We start from the raw sequence: 19,557 nt of genomic DNA, 5'->3' as shown, positions 1-19,557 counted from the left end.
TTACCCTCTTTCCAACCTCTTTGTATGACCCGTGCCATGCTCTTTTCTGCTGGATAATATGGCAAAGCTCTTCACTTTTGTGTGGGGCTGTGTAGGCTGGCGAACAGCTAACATCTTTAGGCTTCTAGTCAACTAACTCCACTAGAAAGCTACTTCTCCAGCCTGCAGAATTCTAAGTTTACATAATATATTTCCTTTCATCTAACAACAACAAAAAAAATCCAGCAACATGAGGGGTACTGTCACAAGGGTTTAAAACTACCAAAACAAAATACTGAGCAAACACACCCAAGAAAGTCATATTCTTTTGAGATACTGGGTTTGGGTCCATCCTGTCTAACGTGCAGAAAAGTGAACAAAGTTCATGCACTCTTCAAAACATTGCAGACAATACCAATCAACTTTCTCACTCTCTACTTTTTAAAATTCTTTCCATTGTATATGCTGAATTAAATTCAGAGATTAATGATTAAGGAAGTATTTCTTTGCAACATGCATGGTGATATTTAAAATAAATCCCTTGTGCCTTACCTGAGACTGATCCTGAGATGGAGGTGTGAGCTGAGACAAGTCTGCTGCAGGAACCGACAAAACATTGTTCGGGTAATCCAGCAAGTAAGAAACAACATTTGTATGTCCTCCTTTGGCAGCCTCAATGAGCATTGTTGAACCATCCTGGAGTGAGATTTTGAGAAATAAAAAGCCAAAAGATTAATTATGCTACCCTGTGTAGCACATAAGGTATGAATTAGGCCACTTAAAACTGGACATTTACTAATGCATTAAATCAATTGTGTGGCTAAAAGCACAGTTTTAAGCAGATACCTTGAGCCGATGAGTAGGGTCTGCACCGTGAGCCAGGAGGAGCTCAACCACGGCCAGGTGCCCCCCGGCACAGGCCAGTGACACCACCGTGTGGTCATTGTTCGCTGTAGCCCTGTTAACGTTGGCACCTGGAGAGAGAACACCTCAGGATTAAACGCAGAGAAATCCTTTGTCAAAGAATGCAGCAACAAGAATAGTGTTTTCTGGCACAAAGGTTTCTAACCTTCCTAACTCAGAGGCACATCTAGGGGAAAACCAAGGATTCTGAATAACTGACGGCTTCCATGCGTCATTCCCCTCATCTGGGAAGACAAGGCAGGACTGAGAGTAACAGCGGCTCTGGCCGTGGCAGGAGGGGAAGGCATTTCTGTACAAAACACAGCTCAGAAATTGTCTAAGTACTTATCAGTATCACTATATGGTGCAATTTTTACTATTTCAGACAGTGCTCAAGGATGTGTTTTTTCTGCAGGAGTGCTTTTTTAAGAAACTGAAAATATTTACTGTACTTCAAATCTATTTATTAAACAACAGAGTAGGAAAAGTTCTAGGGAAATATTTCGCGAATCATAAACTAAATGAAACTCAAAAAAACCTTAGCAGTTTAACAAATGCCCATATACACACAATCAGATTAATTTTTAAGAAGGAGCACAAACATGAAGAATTTTAAAGTGTTTTAATCAGTTAAATTAGTACTTTACCTTTGCTAATAAGGAACTGCACAGTGCATAAATGACCAGCTCGTGCAGCCTTCATTAGCGGGGTTCTTCCACCTTCTGATTCATGCTCCTATTATAAAGAAGAAATAACAGATGTATAAATGGGCAAAAACCATACCATTGTTTCAACTTTTGAACCATCTCATGGGGGGACCAGAATTACTTGCCTCAGTAGAAGATTCATCTTAAAAGCTGACTGTCATCTATAATATAAACTGACTGGAATCAATTTTCGTGTGACCTTAAATACTGAATCACACTCTCAAAAAGCATTTAAGAAACAGTATGTTAGACCACAGTATGTGATCACATACACCCCTTTTCATTTCAATGGTCAAACGTGTAGCATACTTGAGAGCAGTAACATCTTGTTTCCTTCTCAAAAAGGGACCACAATTTAATACAAGCATCACCCACATCAAGAAGTACACAAATACCTATAAACTGATACACAAAAGTTCAGACCTCTAAAACTGCAATAATGCCTGAAGCACAGACAACGTTTTTAACACACACTGAGAAGGATCAGCAATAAAGACGAGACAAATTGCTGGAGTTCACAAAAAAATCTCTGAATAAGAGGACTGGAAAAATAAAGGAGAAAGAAGACAAGAGGATGATACAAACCAACAAAAAAGGAATGAGCGACAAAACCAGTTTTCTCATTTCAAACATTTCTGAATACTGGAAAGATGTGGTTGAATACAACTGTATTAGAGAAGTTACAGAACTAGAAAATTTGCCTGCTATGTAGACATGATCAATACCACAAAGAATGCTGACTAGTACATATGAACCCTCCCCCAGCAACAAGGGCAGAGAACATCATCTTCCTGGGAGTGTTTGTATTTGTGCTCCGAATATTCAGTCTGATCAATAACATACTAGGACTATGGAGTTTTTTTAACTAAGTATCTGAGAAGCCAAACTCTAAATTCCCTATTTACTTCTGGAATTACATGTATATCTGACAGTGAAAGTTAACATTTAGTACTGACAGTGGATGCTGTTGCTATTTACAAATATAAAAGGACAAGAATACATTTGACAGAACATATCAACTCCTTCCCATAGCGTCAGTATTCCCGAAAACTCTACATATGTTCTTTGACATATGGCTTGCTTTAGTTGCAAGCTGCACCTTAAGTTAGCTTTCTGTTCATACACTCAAGAAGAAATCTCTTAACTGCATCTTCCATTGGAGACTGACCCCATGTAGAAAATATAAACCAGTTCTTTGCTGTAACGGGGGTTACACAACCCCTCTCCTACGTGTTTTGGAGAGAGCGGAAACTTTCTATTACTGTACACTGCTTTAAGACACATTTACACTCCGCATTAGCACTCCAATTTCTTTGCTTACTTGGTAGTATAGTATATAAGTGCACATACGCAGATGAAAAGTCCTACAGACTTACTACCAAAGTGACCTCTTTTATATTTTTTTTATTAAATTGATTGCACTCCCAGAGCAAATGACTGCCTAGGTGTCGATAACTATATGCATGCTTTTGGATTGTCTGCATGTCAGAAATATTTGCAGAACATGTAAAGCTCATTATGTTAGTATGCGGCTCTGTGATGGGCAAGACTCAGCAGCATGCCCTTGAGCTCTGATGCTCACTCTGGTATTTGGCACAGTTTTTCCTTCCTCAGCCACTGCCAGATCATAAAAAGCCAGATGCTGCTGTTTGCCTTGTGCACAGCAAACCTCTGGTACAGCCGGCAAATCACTCGCAAAGCAGCTATGGAAGCAAAGAACTACTGAACCCCCGCTTTGCCCTCTGAGCAGGACCAGAACATCACTGCCCAAACAATTCAATATGCATTTCTAAATCCCCACTGATGCAGCAGCAGAGACGGCAACAAGCCAAATTTATTTTAGGTCATCTTAGCTATATTCAACACAGTAAAAAGCCATCCTATATCGCACTCATATGTAGCATTTCAGATAAGTAGCAGTAAGGTATCACTATTTGCACATTCTCTATTCCTAACAGACTTCACTGTTGGAAGTTTTAAACACGGATGTCAAGAGGCTTCCTCATTTAAATGCAATGCGGTTATTCTGCCCAGTTTAACCAACTGTCACTTCATCAAGCAGGCAGCACTTGATCCTCAACTATTATACACTTCAAATACTTGCAGTACATCCACATCGTCAGTCCAGCCAAACTACACCATTTGTGTGCCCACCTGCTGTAGCTCTTCACAAGCTATTGCATTTTGATGGTACTTTTCACATCAGAAGATAGAAACACTATTTTATTTTAAGATGAAGTTAGTTCTATGAGTTCAGCACTCCGTTTAGCCCTAATAAAGGCAAGCAGATAGCATAACTCAGGCTTTAAGGAAAAATATCGAGAAAAAGCTAAAATAAGACATTGAGCCAGTGCAGTGCCTTTGTCTATTCTCATCCCTTCTTTTACCTGGAATGGCTATAAATTTCAAAGATTTATTATTTATTATTTTTTAGCTGCAGTTGATAATCAAAATCAGGACAGAGAACAAATCTGTCCAAAAGTATCCCCTCCATCAGTTTCCCAATGCACTTCTTCCTTGTATTAATATGAAGTACATGCACAAGCTTATTTCATAAGAACAAAACCCAATACAGAGTACTCATCTCCAAAGACAATTTCCTCAGCTATCTACAGTCTGTAGCACTCACTCTGTCTCTTTTCACTGCTCCCATCCTGAGAAATATTGCAGTTAGCATGATCAGAAAGGTATAAAGAACACCCATGCCAGCTTTGACTGGAAAAGCCATTCTCTAAACACCCAAGTGATGTGCTCTCCTGCTGATGCTGCTTCAATAGAAGACTTTTCTGTAGGCTTGGGCACCAGATATGAAGGAAGGGCAAAACAAAAGTATTACTCAAATCCGATTAGAGTTTACATTTTCTGTTCCACGAGGACTGAGATGAGAATCCAGTCATTAATATTTATTTCTTTTCTAGACAAATCAATACTGCAGAGAGCAGAGCAAAAGCAGTGTCATCAGAAGCATCGTTCAACAACCAGTGATATTTTTTTATTCCTGATCTCAAGTTCTCTGTTTTAGACAATTCCAAGTTTAGCTACACAAGGGCTTCTCCCCCATTATTCTCCTCGGTTCACAAGTACTCATCGTTGGCACGTATCATTTGCTAGGATATTTTTTTCGTCTGTGTTTCCAATGCCTTATGTTCTAGACCAAAATCTGCATTTTCAAAGTAAATATCCATCTGCTCTCCTGAATTCTTTAACAAGCCTCTCTCATCCACGACAGAGAATATTTAATCGAAATCCAAATGTTATTCTAAGCAAAGTGATTGAGACAAAGTTTTGATGCAGGACAATAGCCAAAGGATACAGTTCTCGACACTATACCACTCTGCTAATTTTCAAGACTGAAATCCTGCCAAGAAATACAGTGTTCTACTTGTCACCAATCTAACTATCCCAGATAAGCTTCCTGAGATATGAAGCAAACCAGTATTTCAGAGGCACCTACAAACTCAACTAGGCCTCTAGTTTAAAGTGAACAGCTGAAAAGAGAAGAGCTTACTGGAAGCTAGATACATACTGCCAGGTTTAACAGAGCTACTTGTCCTCAGAGACTCAGTAAGACACGTTGCTGCATTTGGGAAGGTTGAGATACTGGTTTTTTTAAAAATCAGGTTTTAGAAAACCCAACAGAAAGGAAAATGCAGGACAAAGATTACATGTCTAGTCTACACAGCGAGTCTTTGAAGAAATTTAGTTGCCTTAAAGCCATGCTTGTCATTAGCATGTATCCTATGGCTGCAGCTTACAAGCATCAAAGGCCAACCTCACCTGATGCTTGCCCGGCTCTATGCCCTCCAAAATAGTCTTCTTTAAGTCCTCCTGTTTGTCCTGCGGAAGGAAAAAGAAGAACTCACGGCTGTTGTTCTACAAACAAACGTTGTTCTTGGTCGTGAAGACCTGGAACTTAAATGGATTGGATCCACCAGCTGGAAAACTCAGCTTTGCTGGAATTAGGCAAGCAAGCACAAAGGTAAGACCAAGCAACGCAGCTCTCGCCAGTTACGACTCCTGCCACAGGTCATCCAAATCCACAGCGAGCACAAAGGTCATACACAGCATCACAGTAAATATGACTTTTTGCTCACTACTGGCAAAAGAGAGGATTTCATGGTACTTTACACCACATCCAAAAGGTATTAACTACAAAAATTAGTTTCACAACCTTTTGCTCTATTTGTAGAAGACTGAGGGCCAAGTCTAAGAAGTCCTGAAATCCCTGACCTCCTTCTGCTGGTTCAAGAAACGGAAAAACCCGACATCCCTCACTGTAACAACAACACAGTTCCCTCCAGTACAGTTTTGGCTACTTTTGTAGATATTAAATGGTGCCCTGTGCACACTGCATCAAACATGTAGTGTGTCAGACACACAGATGGAAGTGAGATTCTAGTTAACAAGCCACAGTAGTGTGAGGGATATTATCAGCTGAAGGCAAAGCAATGATCCCTGCAATGACAAAAATATCTGTAAAAATACTTTGTCATAGGGGAAGAATCAAGAGGGTTTGGCATACCTGTATTTTACATTTTTTTTTGCCACTGGAGTGATATGCATGCCAGGTAGCCATCTTCAGTCTTTAAGGAAAGCCATGCGCAGAATTTTAACAAGTATAAAGAGCTTTGGGGAGGGCTTGAAAGTGTAAAATGAGAAGAATGCAAGGATGAAGCTGCCCTCAGGGGTTCTCTTCTATCTCTCAATTTCAGCATAAAAGCACCCACATATCTTGCAGTAGAAGGGTAAACTACATCACTAGATCAACTCTCCTGAGCAGCAGAGCCTCATGCACAGCTGCAAGGCAGCGCAGATTAGAAAATCCCAATTATAAACTGTTTTCTGTACTTCTCTGCTGAGAAAAGCTGGGATTTTCTCACTATCCAAAAAAGAACAATTTCTCTCTTCTTTTGAGCTACACTGAAACAGGCAAAGACACAACCACCTTGGCAAGAGCAGTCTCGCTTCCAAAAAGGAGAAGGGACTCCCCAGTGTGCAGCATTTCATCCAGGCCTGAGTCCATATTGAAAGGGAACAGGCAGCCAGGTAGGCACTTGCAGTTCACAGAAGGGTATGCAGCTTAAAAGCAGGCTGTTGTCTCTCATTAAATAACACCAATACTCTTTGTGAGCTTTACAGTCCTTAGCCTAGTTCCTGTGGGAACATGGATGAACCAGGCACGTCCTACCTTATACAAGCTTTGAGATGAAGGTAACTCCTAGTAAACACACAAAGAAGAAAAAAACCAAACAAACAAAAAAAAACCCCAAGTGAACAGAATTAATAGGAAAAACAGAAGTTTCCTCTCACCACTGAGATTACACAAATCCTTGTCACACAGATAAATAACTGGATTACTGAGGTGCTGGCTATTTTTTCTTGAAGCTATTAAACCATAGCACCACTTAGAAAAAACGCTTTTAGCAAATTGTATTTTGGAGCTCTAATATCCAAAATTTGACTCCTAATGATGACAAAATCTACAGTAGGTGTTTTGTCCACACAAAGAAGTTTGTAAACAAGTAAAATTACATTTGGTCCAAGTGGCAGGAACTCAGACTAAGGCCCTGAAAAGTCTCTATCCCTGCAGGTGATAAAGGAACTAGAATGCAGCAGGCACAGATGGGATCACAGGCTGAAGTCTTCCGATGTGCCTTGTATTAAGTCATTCATATACTTGGCAAAAGCAAGCGGATTTCAAAACACATACATTAACAAGGAAAGGTGTAGGCCTGCCAAGCTAGTTTTGCAACAGAATTTGACAGGCCAACTTTGTCCCTGAAAGGAGATGGAAAAGATGGATCCCTTAAAGACGGGCATCAGAAAGCCATCAGAATAACTGGGAATAAGCCAGACTTCTTCATAAACAATTAGTCACAAGGAGATACAAATCCAGCGAAACACCAGACACGACAGAGCAGCTCTCTAGCAGACAGGTAAGCCAGTACGTCGCCACCGTTCACTTCTAGTGTAACTTGCCACTGCAGTTTTAAGGAAAAAATTACCTACAACCCGAAGAATGGTTTAGGTTGGACAGAACCTTTAACAACCATCCCGTCCATACCCCTCTGCCTTGTGCAGCGACACCTACTTGATCAGGTCGCTCAAAACCCCACCCAACCTAACCTTGAACTTTTCCAAGGATGGGGCAGCCTGCTACAGTGTCTCACCATCCTCATCGTAAAACGTGCTCAAACTTCAGCTCAAGGTTCTATTTTGAGATTGAGAAGACCTCAACTGGACATGAGCAACACACAGGAATCGGTTCAGTAGAGTTAGGTAACTTCTGCAAAGTTGCAGAGAAGAGCCTCCTGTTCACACCTGTAGTCTCGAAGTCTGCACCTCAAATCCCGCTCAGTCCTGACCTCCTGGTAATTGAAGGCAGACCTGAGAAGCCAAGAAATATTTCAGGTCTTAAAGCAGATTATATGCTTTCCAAATTGCAGAATAAAGGCTCTGAGTTGGGAAGAAATGGTAGAACAGATTGCAACAGATCCTGACAGCCAGTGTTTATTGTTCCTTTAACTTAAAAGCATCTGTGAAAGAAAGATCAACCTTCTTTCCTCAATCTAGACTCAGGAAGAAGAAAAATCCTCAAAAAACTATGCTCCTAGCCTTCCTGGTCTGGAGAAAAAATAAAATATGCAGCTGGCACACAAACCAATAAAGAAACAACAGCAAAATCCAGCAGTGGCTACATACAGGTCCTTGCAACTAGAGAACAGCCCTCAGCCCTAGTTTATTTTACTGTTTAAGATATAATCAGTGTTTTTTTCCAAAAAGGACCACTCCACAGCAGGGTAAGATGTTTTACATCCAGCTCCTCAGTGACTGTGATATAACCTCAGGTATAACTAAGATTTCTGGAAGACAATGAAACATCAGTGAAAACAATCCTGGGAAAGACTGAATGAAAAAGGAAAGAAAGCAAAGCAACTGGAGATGTACTTTCATTTGCTGTGTGCAAATACCAGAAGGACAGTAAAATTAACGAGACAAATGATGACAGACAGACCAGAGGTTTAAGCCCAGGTCTGCATTCAGTTCCATGCTCCACCACAGGCTTCCTGGGACAACTTGGTGAAATCATCTAACCTCATTTAAATTACTAGTGAAAACCGAAATCTAGAAGAATAATCTCCCATGGTATGGCCAAGGAAGTTTTTTCACATTCCAGCTGTAAGGCAACACACTTCAGAAACCTTCCTCAGAAAAACTACAATGATAAATTTGTTCCAAACTGCTTACAACTTCCAATAAAGCAAAATACAGAGGTTTGAAAGGAAAGTGCTCCAAACCTGAGGCACTCTACAGTTTTGAAGGCATTTCACAGAATCACAGAATGTCAGGGGTTGGAAGGGACCTCAAAAAGCTCATCTAGTCCAGCCTCCCTGCCAGAGCAGGATCACCTACAGTAGGTCACACAGGAATGTGTCCAGGCGGGTTTTGAATGTCACCAAAGAAGGAGACTCCACAGCCTCCTGTGCAGCCTGTGCCAGGGCTCTGTCACCCTCACAGGGAAAGTTTTTCCTAATATTTTTGTGGAACCTCCTATGTTCCAGCTTGTACCCATTGCTCCTTGTCCTGTCATTGGATGTCGCTGAAAAGCACCTGGCTCCGTCCTTCTGACACTCGCCCTTGACATATTTATAAACATTTATGAGGTCACCCCTCAGCCTCCTCTTCTCCAAGCTAAAGAGACCCAGCTCCTTCAGCCTTTCCTCACCAGGGAGATGTTCCACTCCCTTCATCACTTTCGTGGCTCTGCACTGGACTCTCTCCAGCAGTTCCCTGTCTCTCCTGAGCTGAGGGGGCCAGAACTGGACACAATATTCCAGATGTTTCCCCATTTACTTTAAAAAGAGAATTCAAAACTGGTAGATTTATATGGCAGGTCTCCCTTTCACGTGCAATTTTCCTTCACTTCTTTATTTTTCTTGACAGCTCCCCATTTTGATTGATAGCACAAGAAAATGCAGTAAAATAAAATTTTACTTTAGAAAGCTATGAGATTTTTTCTAAGCAACACTGATCAAACCAGATGCTAAAGGCCATAAGCACTGCTCACCTGAGTGGCAATGGGAAAACAAAGTGACACAACTCTAAGTGACATTTAAGCAGCAAGCCTTGCATGCTTTTAAAAGTACATACATAGCAATTTTTTTTGTTTTAGGCTTTGCTCCTCACTGTGAGATTCTTCATGAATTATACAGCCAAGTACTCTTTTTTTTAAAGACCCAGTAAAACCCCAAGACCTACCCTGTCTCTATTAAAGTGGCTGATACTCAGTACCCAACACTTAATTGAATAAAGTGCAGCAGTTGTGCCAAAACCTCACAAATACCCTCCCCACCCATTAATAGGACCTTCCTCCCTGGTAGGAATATATGAAGCAAAACTTTACTGCAGAAGAATTAAAAAAATACATTCACAAACAAGAGTGGAAGTCTTATTAAATCACAATCACAACATTAATTTGTTTATATTTGTAAATATAAACCTAAAAATTACTTCATTTAAAATTGAAATTTAAGTACATTCACTAGCTTTAGGTCTCCCACTACATAATAGGAAGAAAGTCCAACTATGTAAACAACCTAGTTATGAGGAAATGCATTATGGAAAATAAACACTGTGAAGGCAGCATGCTGAATGCAAGCGTTACAAGAAAGAAAAGAATTCGGGAACAAAGAAAAGACGTATTATGTTGGTCAGTTAAAAGGCATTGATTAGTTTGGGGTTTTTTGTACTGTAGTTTTAAAAAGTTAAGAGACTCAACGTTCAGAAAGTAACAATAAAATAAAGTAGTAACTCCTAATACTAAAACATTTAGATTCAGAGCAGTGGAGTCCCCACAAGAGTGTGGGAATACAGCAGCAAAATGAGTAAAGGCAACACAGCAATACATCCTGCTAAACGGTTACACTTATGGATCATACCGAAATGATGACCATCAACTCACAAGTGTAAGCTACAGCTAAAACTTTTCACTTGACAGACGAAACATTACTTTTGATACCAAACAGAATATGCAGGCTTTTTAAAAGCCTCTTTTCATAGCCATATGTGAATCTCAGTTCTTAAAATCATCTTCCTGCCCTATACGCACATCAGCTTTGGCTACAGTTTGAAACCACCGTTCTCTCCCCACAAGATGCAGCCAAAGTCTTACCAAATCAGCACCAGCTTGGAGCAACACGTCTGCCACGTCAGTATGTCCATTCTCACAGGCGTAGGTCAAAGCCGTATCTCCCGTTGCCGTAGTGGCGTGAACGTTAGCCCCTAGAAACACAACATTGTTTTTTACTTATTGGGTATCCCTTTATCAAGTATTTCGCATCAGATAAACACAAAAATCAAGGCAGTTTATCCATGACAACAGCTATTTGCTACTGACCAAGGGCTTCCACAGCCCAAGGGCATTGCTCTCATGGTAAAAATTGCTCTTGGAGTAAAAACACTCTGAGGAGAGGGGATAAGCCAAGGCTTGGAGAAAGCCCAACCAGCAATCTAAGCACTTAAACCTATATGCTCACTTATTCCTATGCTCCCTCTACAGCAATGAAGATTTCAGTTGTTACAACAAATAAAAATGAGTCCAGATAGTTGTCTGGACTATCCATTTCACAGAGTGCTGCATGTCAAGGAAAACTAGACAAAATGCATGTTATTGTATCAGTATTAACACTCCAAGACAACACAATTCTACAAATTTCTTTTCTTCCCTGTTCTTTAAAATCATTTGCCTTAAAACTATTTTGTTGAAACAACTTGACGAGCTTCATGTATACCAGCTACATGAAAACTATGTATGATTCTTGCTGTCATGCATTAGTCTTCAAAAAAAATGCTGATGTGATAACAATTTTCTTATTTTCAAGGTGTGAGATTATCTGGAGATTCTTTGCCAAAACAAAGGTTCTCCATTAACTTTCTACATTATCAGAAGTGAAGTGCAAGCAGTGTTCCAAGTGAGCTGGTGATGGGTGTCACATGCTGCTGTCACTGCACAGAGACACAGTTGTTACTGTCCCTCGATGAGCAGGGGGTGATTACTTTCTAGAATTACAAATCCAGATAATTTCATGTCTATTCTTAGAAAAGAGGACACAAATAAACCACCTCCCATAACAAGGAAGACTTACAAAATGCGGCGCCTTTTTATTTATTATTTATTTAAAGCAGTATTATTACACTTCAGTCTCTCCCAGCTTTAAACTGACAGATGAACATGGAACTCTCATTTCTCCCCAACTCCTGCAAGATTTAATTTCTACTCTGGATAATGTAGTAGTAAAACTCATTCATCACAGAAATTCAGCAGATTCCAGAATCTGCCTTGCACACTATTTCCCAGGGCACAATTCTAAAGTACTGGTTATTCAGGGACACTGACTGCAGATAATCAGGCTCAGTCAAAGCAGGAATAGCATATAAAAACAAGCATTATCAGCATTACCATTTTGTCCTGAAGGCAGTTAGCTGGAAACAATGTTCCCAAAGAAAGTTGATGTTTTTTAGACATGCAACAGGGCTCCATGAGGCCCTTTCCTGTTTAAAATCATCAAACAATACTAAGGTGTAACATATGCTTTCTTCTTCTTGCTAAGGTATCTGAGAATATAGTTTCTTGTTACAACACTGCGACCATCAAGCCTGGGCATCTTCTAAACCATACAGAACACTGAGGCCATAGCATCCGTGGGCTAGAACATTTGCACTGGAGACATACCTGCTGCCAGCAAGTATTTCACCAACTCAAGATGACCCTCTTGAGCAGCTTCCATCAAAGGTGTTGAGCAGCCAAGTTCTATATCAGCTCCTGCCTTAATAAGGAAGTCAGCTACTTCAGAAAACCCTCCGCAACATGCCAGAGTCAGAGCCGTTTCCTGTGTTTCTTCCGTCTGTGCATTTATGTTTGCCCCTAGGAAACAAAATAGCTGTTATCTGAACTGACCGGACACAGGGTGAGTAGGAAGGTGAATACTCATCACCTGCACAGTTTGGGTGTTTTAGCTTTGCTCTGTCATTAGAGCAGAGACAGCCACATGCTACGCATCAGGGAAATGTGCACAGAATACCTACCAGCCAACAGTCAACACCACACTCTTAATAACAAGCGTTTAAGCAAGAACAGAGATCTCACCTTGTGCCAGCAGCAAGGCCACCATTTCTTCGTGGCCTTCCCGGGCAGCTTCCATGAGAGGAGTATAACCTTCATCATTTACTTCCTCCAGGTTAGCTCCCCTTTCGATCAGAAGAGCTGCCAACTCTACGTGTCCACCACAAGCAGCCAGGGTGAGCGGAGATTCAAACGAATCTGCAGGCATATTCACTTGAGCACCACTGTCTAAAAGCAAGCGTGCCACTTCCACATGTCCATCCTACAAAACAAAGGTGAACACAAAAATTACAAACAGTTGAAGTGACTTGATGCTGTACTTGCAGTCACTATCGTACCACATAAACCTAAAAAGACTGGGGTCTTTTTATTTATGATAGTCCAATTTACGACACAGTTATGGTAATACTTGGATTAAAATGATGTTTAGGCTTCCACCTACACCTAAGCTATGTTTAAATGCATGAAGAAAAAAAAGCTACATATACGCTGGGATTTTTTTTCTTTCTTGGAGTCAGGAAAGAATTACGGAACAAGACTTTCTTAAATATCAAGTAAAATAGCTGGGACACCAAAAACAACAGATCACAAACAAGCACCAGAAGTAACAAACCCACTCCATCACTAAACTCCAAAACAAGCATCGGAAAAAAAGATTTCCTTTCTTCTTTGTAGTTGACTCATGGCTTCAACAAACCAAAAAAGCACCAACTGGCAGTTTCTACATCCTGGGGAAGATACCTGCAGAGAAACTGAAGTGGGTTACAATAAGGAGGGAAGACTTTAATAGATCTTAAAGGAGACTGTAAAGTGCCTTGGGGTGAAGCAATCTTTCCCACAGAGGGAAGAGAATTAGGATTGCCAGAGCAGTCTGTTCGAGCCCTTACCAATCCAAGAATATAAATGCAGCTGTCAGTTGCTCAAGAAACTGTTACTAAACTCCTCAAAGTTACCTGAAATAGATCAGGTACCAAAAATCCATGTTTTACCTAAGGCAAGGTTTGTAGAGAGCCACAATACCTCTGAAACGGGGAAAATATAAAGAAGTTTTGACATTAGGAAAGAAGAAAGACTCATGTGGGTTCTCCCTCCCACATAACTCAAGAAACAGGGACTCAAACTCGCAGAAGAATTTGGAGAAGAGATCCCGGAAAACTGAAACAAACTACCTCTAATGAAAGGGGAAGGTTCAAGTCACGTGAAGGCTGCTCAGTGAGATACAGAAGATCTGAGGGTTTAAGCAGAGGATGTTTCACACTTGACCTTTCTTCAGCACACACAAGTAATCGGATAACTTAAGGATGGAAAAGGACCCCCCACGTAAAAGAACTGAATCAAAGCCTTTGGTATCTCTTTGTGGAGAGAAAACCACCAGGTGTCTCGCACTCTGCAGGTGCCTGGGTATCAGGTGCATCATCCTGGTCATTCCATTTGCCACCCCAAAAAATACGGGGATCTTGCAGAAGAAGTAAACAGTCAGTCAGCTTTGATGATTCAGAGCCCTTGTCCTGACACAATGGTTCCCCTGGGATTTGACAGTTGAAACTGGATTAGTTCTTTAAACTAGCCCAACACATGCTGATAGATTTTGCTAGAGAACTAACTTGTTCCTGAGGAAGACTGAAGGGTGAATTTCAGTGGCAAATAGTAGGTGGTTTTACAGTGTGCTCTTGGAAGGAAATCTGAATCAAGTTGGGAAACACTAAAAGGCAAAAGCAAGACAGTAGAAGACCTCTCTGCTCAAGGCTCAAGCCAGAGCTGTCCAGGCTAGCACAGTGATACCTAGGGGTGTTTTAGAAAGCAATAAAGCTACGAATTCCATTAATTCCCCAAATTAAAAAACTTTTATGTATTAAGAACAACCTCAAGCAAACTACCAGTTCTCCATGCTGATCTCACTAGAACTGTCAGCCAGCAACTCAAACAGCTAACACAGAGCTTCAGGACAGGGGGCCTGAGGGGCATCAAACACACAACTCCTGTCAACACTCATCTGAAGTTGACCATGAAGCAGGTAGTAAGTACCCTGAGACTGACAGCAATCAAGTCCAAACTAAAGACAGGCTGTTGTTCTCAGAGAAGCTGGCTAAAAGCCAACAACCACCTCACGTAACTAAAGGCATTATCCTAGGTGTGGCACTCCACCTTGACCAAAGAAACTAAAACTCAGCAGCGCTTACGTAACTGGTGATCAGAGACCAGACACCTCAGCTTCCTGTACTTGCAGCATTCATTAGGTGGAAAACAGCAAAGACCGGGAAAAGTCACAATGGATCTCGTGGAACAGTTCCCCTTTTGCAAGGGTGCAGCCCCAAGACAACAAGGAACAAACTCCCATCATTTGACTTGGGAGTGGGGACTTCAAAGGATCAATTTCCTCTCTGTTGCTTTTAAAGGTCAATACACACTCTGTAATGCAAAGTAGCCTGAAACAATCCCAGAGCTTAAAACATGCAGTCAAGCCACACAACTTCACCTTCCCCGAGCGAGACACCTCATAGCCTCCAAGTCAACCCAGCACTTACTGTATTGACGATAACAGCAAATAAAATAAAAAAAAAAGACTAAACCTAAACAGAACAGTGAGCTGATGAAAACATGATTAAAACATTCAGTCTGCAGTCATGCTGCAATCTCCTTTAGGTGCCAGCATACACCCACTGCAGCCACGTCCTTCTGAATCCCTCACTGGCACTAGGCTCTCCCACAGGGAAGACGATTCAAGGATACTATTACCATGTCACTATCAGAAGACTTCAACATATCTTGAGACATTATAATCTGACCTTGGTTGCTTGCATCATCACCTCCCAACTGCACTAAAAGAACATTCGATCTTCCAGCTCTCAGAAGACTGGAGGAACACTGCAGCCTATCTTCGAAGGATTATAGGCTACTGGGAGCAAATTAAGTTTTGCTCCATTCGCTCTGCTTCCGGTGAAAAGAAGGTCCCTGTTCTTTCTTCAAAGAAGTTCCCGGGCTTGAAGAATAGCTAGAAGGTCACCTAAGGTCTGGGCAAAAATGACTGCAGATATGCTTTGACAGAACAGCACACTCTTTATTAAGATGAAGCTCCTTGTAAATGGAAGTTTTTCCCCCAAAATTGCTTTGAAATTATACAAGTTGCCAGAAAACTAAGAGCTAACCACTTTTGACCTATCATTTTATTTTCAGACGAAAAACCTCACAGTACCAGTTAAAGAAACCTAGAAGAGAGCAAGCCACTTCTACATGCAAAACACTTCCTGCAGCAGTGAAAGGCCAAGTGTAACACATTAGTCATCCAGCTCAGCGTACCTCTGGAAGGCTCGGACCTTATTTATACAGAAAAAGGTGGACAACTAACACTCACAGAGCAAAGGAAACAGTGTCTTGGACCCAACCTACTCTATTGCACTGCAGATAAGCTCCCCTTACACTTCACATAGGGAGCTTTTAAAACAACACAGCACAGCCCCAAAAATTAGACTGATTTTTCTCCATGACTAATTAGATCAAGAAGCTGGCAATCTGTGTTAACTATAGTAGAGGCTTTCTTACTTTAAAAACTAAGACACATTCACTTGCAGACCCAAACCAGTTTGTTAACAACAGCTCACTTTTTTCAACTCTTATTCCCTTCGCTTTTCAATAGGAGCAGTACACATAAAGGCTATTTACCATGCAGGCCTCCATTAGCGCCGTGTGCATCTCATCTGTTTTATGTTCTTGATCAGCTCCAGCTTCAAGCAAAAACCGAACCATATCTAAATGGCCTTCAAATGAAACAAATCAAAATAAGCATTTAATATTGTAAACTTTTAGCAGTCAGACAACATGCTTAATGAAATTTAGTTTTTCATAGTTTGCTATTAAAAGTTTTACAAGTTATCATTCACAAACCCGCTTTTTCTGAAGTACTCAAAAAAAATACCAATGCAAAATTGACACCTAGACTTCAGACAGTCTGTCCCAAAGATATTGCCCAACTACGAGACAAAGACAGACCTCTTGAATTCAAGTTTACACAAGAACTCTTCCTCGTGGCTCCAAGCTATAAAAGACTGTGCTTATTCCTTATTCAACTGTGCAGAGACATCATTTAAGTGTTCCAAGGGAGAATACCATTTGGGCGGATTATCTTCTAGAGATATGTCTGCATAGACATGAACTTGAAGTTTTTTGATCGCAGAATACACACACGTATTTCTGAGAACACACATTGTGTCACATGATGCTATCTGACATTTTTAGAAGTTTCTACTGAGCTTTACCACTACAACTTTATTATGGCTTCTGTCATTTTAAAATGTGTAACTTGTAAGGGACAAATTCTATCCTCTCAATGAGCATCCTCCTCCAAGACAAGACTTTGTTTTAGGAAAACAAGGTGGCTCAGCCATCTCGCCACAGATAATACTGCCAAAGAGCTTACACTAGAGTGCTCTATTAAGTTTTAGGTTACAAGAAACAAGAATGGAACAGAGAGTGCAGCGGTGGGGCTGAGGAGAACAGTGGTGTGTCAAGAGCAGAAGTCTGGACACAGTCAGGAGTTTTCATCTGGAATGTGTCAAATACATTTGGACACCATGGATGAGCATTTCCTGACATTGAGTTTAAAACAAAAAGCTAGTATTTCAAAACTCTAAAGAAAATATTTGAAGTACGGCTGGAAGTTTTAGTTGGATACATCCTAGCAAATAAATTTAACTGAAAATACAAAACAAAGCACGAGTCAATACCTTTATAGCATGCGAGTGTAAGTGCACTTTCTTTGAACTCGTTGGAGTGAGTGTTGATTCCTGCACCATATTCCAGCAATACTCTTGCAACTTCAACATGACCTGCGCTGGCTGCTTCCATTAAGGGGGTGTGCCCGTTCTCATTGTGGTCTTCTATATTAGCACCAGCTTTCAATAGCACCTTCACTATGTCAACAAAGCCCCCAGCACAAGCGTAAGTGAGAGCTGTGTTACCTGCAGGGAAGAAGAAGCTTCCATGAAAGCCCTTTCCATCACCCACTCCTGACACAGGAGAGGAAATCAGTTTTAACAGCTCTGAACAAAAGCAGGTACATCACAGCCTTTTACCTCACAGCAATGTTACTCCAGCCAACAGTTTCAGGCTGGGTTTAAAATCCCAACACAACTATAACGTGGAAGAGTTTTAATGCTAAGCCAACGTTCCAAAATAAGGGCTTAGTTTTGTTTCCTACTTCAGCACACAAAGAAAGAACAAATACACACAAAAAGTTCAATGAGTAAGTTTCTTGCCCACTGTAGAGTTTGCAGGGGTTGGTGGTTTTTTTTTGCCTAAGTCTGTGTCATGTAATCCCTTCAAAAATTTTTACCAGATGAATGAAAATAAATTTATAATTTAAAACTCTGGTACTGTAAGTGACAGATAATCACATATGGTTCATGTTTTAAACGTTACAGTCAATTTTAAGGTAAGTTCTGCTTAATATGGCTAAACATCAAGATAAAAAGAACATTTCGTAGTTCAGACACCCTTTTTAAAGTTTGAATTCTGTCTTAAAATTAGCAGAATCCAATCTCAACAAGCTTCGTTAAGCTGTGGGCAAGCATTAGCAATGCACACATTAAATGCTCAAGGAACTGTAACTTTCTTTTGGTAAAAAACAACAGACCAAAAAAAAACCACAACAGTCTGACCAGATGTGTCCCACGGTGGTCCTACTGGGAATTCTGAACTATATAGATGAGAAAAAAACCCCTAAATTTCATGCATTTTTCTGGACAGCTATTGCCCCAGTGGTTTTCACAGGAGTAGTGCTATCCATTGCAGTTCATACTAAAAACAATCTTTAATAAGACTCTAAACACAACCACTATGTGTCTGGCCTATTCTTAACAGTTCCTGTCACGTTTTCTCGTGAACGAAACAATCGGACAAAACCACAATGTTCACAGTAGCTGCACATCTTATGTGCCTGTCTCATTAATTCTTCATGTTCCAGCTTCCCAGTTACCTGTTGAAGACTGTGCGTTGACATCTGCACAATGAACAAGGAGAAGTTTAACAATATCTACGTAGCCTCCGCTGGCAGCTGCCATTAAGGGAGTTATGTCTCCTTTATTCCCTCGATCTTCAACGTTTGCATGCATTGCTAGTAGCACCTAGAGAGAAAAAAAATCACCTTAATAAATAACTTGTAATAGCAATATTTTGCTTTTAGTTCAGTGGGGCTTGTGAGAATGATTCCCAGCCAGTCGTGACATCCCCTTGCAGTAACACCCCCAAGGCCACTCTCCAGGACCATTTATAATTACTACTTGCACTGCTTCAGGAATCGCTGGGTTTCTACATTTGTTCATATCTGCTAAAATCCTCATTAGATTACAGCACAATACCAGCATCTTCAAAAGTCACAAGGGAATTCACTAACCAGAATAAGAGCAGAGAAACGGTAAACTTGCATTCATACCACAGCACACACCAGGTCAAGCTTACAGGTAGACAGCTTTCTCCTCCTGTTCTTTCCTGATAGCAAAGCATGAAGCTGGACACCTTCTGAGAGTTACTACCTAAACCTCTTCAAAGAAGCACAAATTCTGCTCTTAGATATAGAAGAATCAAAACCAAAAATCAAGACAAAATAATGCACTGTTGATAAAGATGTGATTTAAAAAAAAAAAAAAAGACGGAGGGACTGAGACACGAGTCTGTAAAAGGTAACTGCTTGTAGTGTTTGATTTTGCTGCTATTTTAGATCCTCTTGCAACGTCTGCTTGGCAGAACAGCTTGACTGCATCTAGAGCAATGCCAGAAAAGTAGATACATCATAAAACACAAGATACATTCCTCCAGACAAGCCCCTTAAACCTAAAGGCATATATATATATA

The 19,557-nt window shown here is 40.7% G+C and overlaps 1 protein-coding gene across 1 annotated transcript in view; it reads right to left on the bottom strand.

Annotated features, from left to right (window-relative positions):
* Window positions 1–18,830, bottom strand: part of LOC104279367 (ankyrin repeat and KH domain-containing protein 1) — a gene marked incomplete at its 5' end in the record, with an annotated part of 59,352 nt that extends 40,522 nt beyond the window's left edge. Inside the window, 9 exons of the mRNA XM_009876634.1 lie at window positions 532–675; window positions 826–953; window positions 1,530–1,617; window positions 10,762–10,871; window positions 12,322–12,513; window positions 12,736–12,973; window positions 16,372–16,466; window positions 17,433–17,666; window positions 18,683–18,830. Coding sequence (XP_009874936.1) covers window positions 532–675; window positions 826–953; window positions 1,530–1,617; window positions 10,762–10,871; window positions 12,322–12,513; window positions 12,736–12,973; window positions 16,372–16,466; window positions 17,433–17,666; window positions 18,683–18,830 — 1,377 coding nt within the window. The remainder of the gene's footprint in view (window positions 1–531; window positions 676–825; window positions 954–1,529; window positions 1,618–10,761; window positions 10,872–12,321; window positions 12,514–12,735; window positions 12,974–16,371; window positions 16,467–17,432; window positions 17,667–18,682) is intronic.
* Window positions 18,831–19,557: the final 727 nt, after the last annotated feature.

The sequence above is a fragment of the Apaloderma vittatum genome, unplaced genomic scaffold (genome assembly GCF_000703405.1).
Source record: "Apaloderma vittatum isolate BGI_N311 unplaced genomic scaffold, ASM70340v1 scaffold3769, whole genome shotgun sequence".
NCBI lineage: Eukaryota > Metazoa > Chordata > Aves > Trogoniformes > Trogonidae > Apaloderma > Apaloderma vittatum.
Note: the sequence above shows the minus strand (reverse complement) of the source record. Positions and strands in the feature narration are given on the sequence as shown.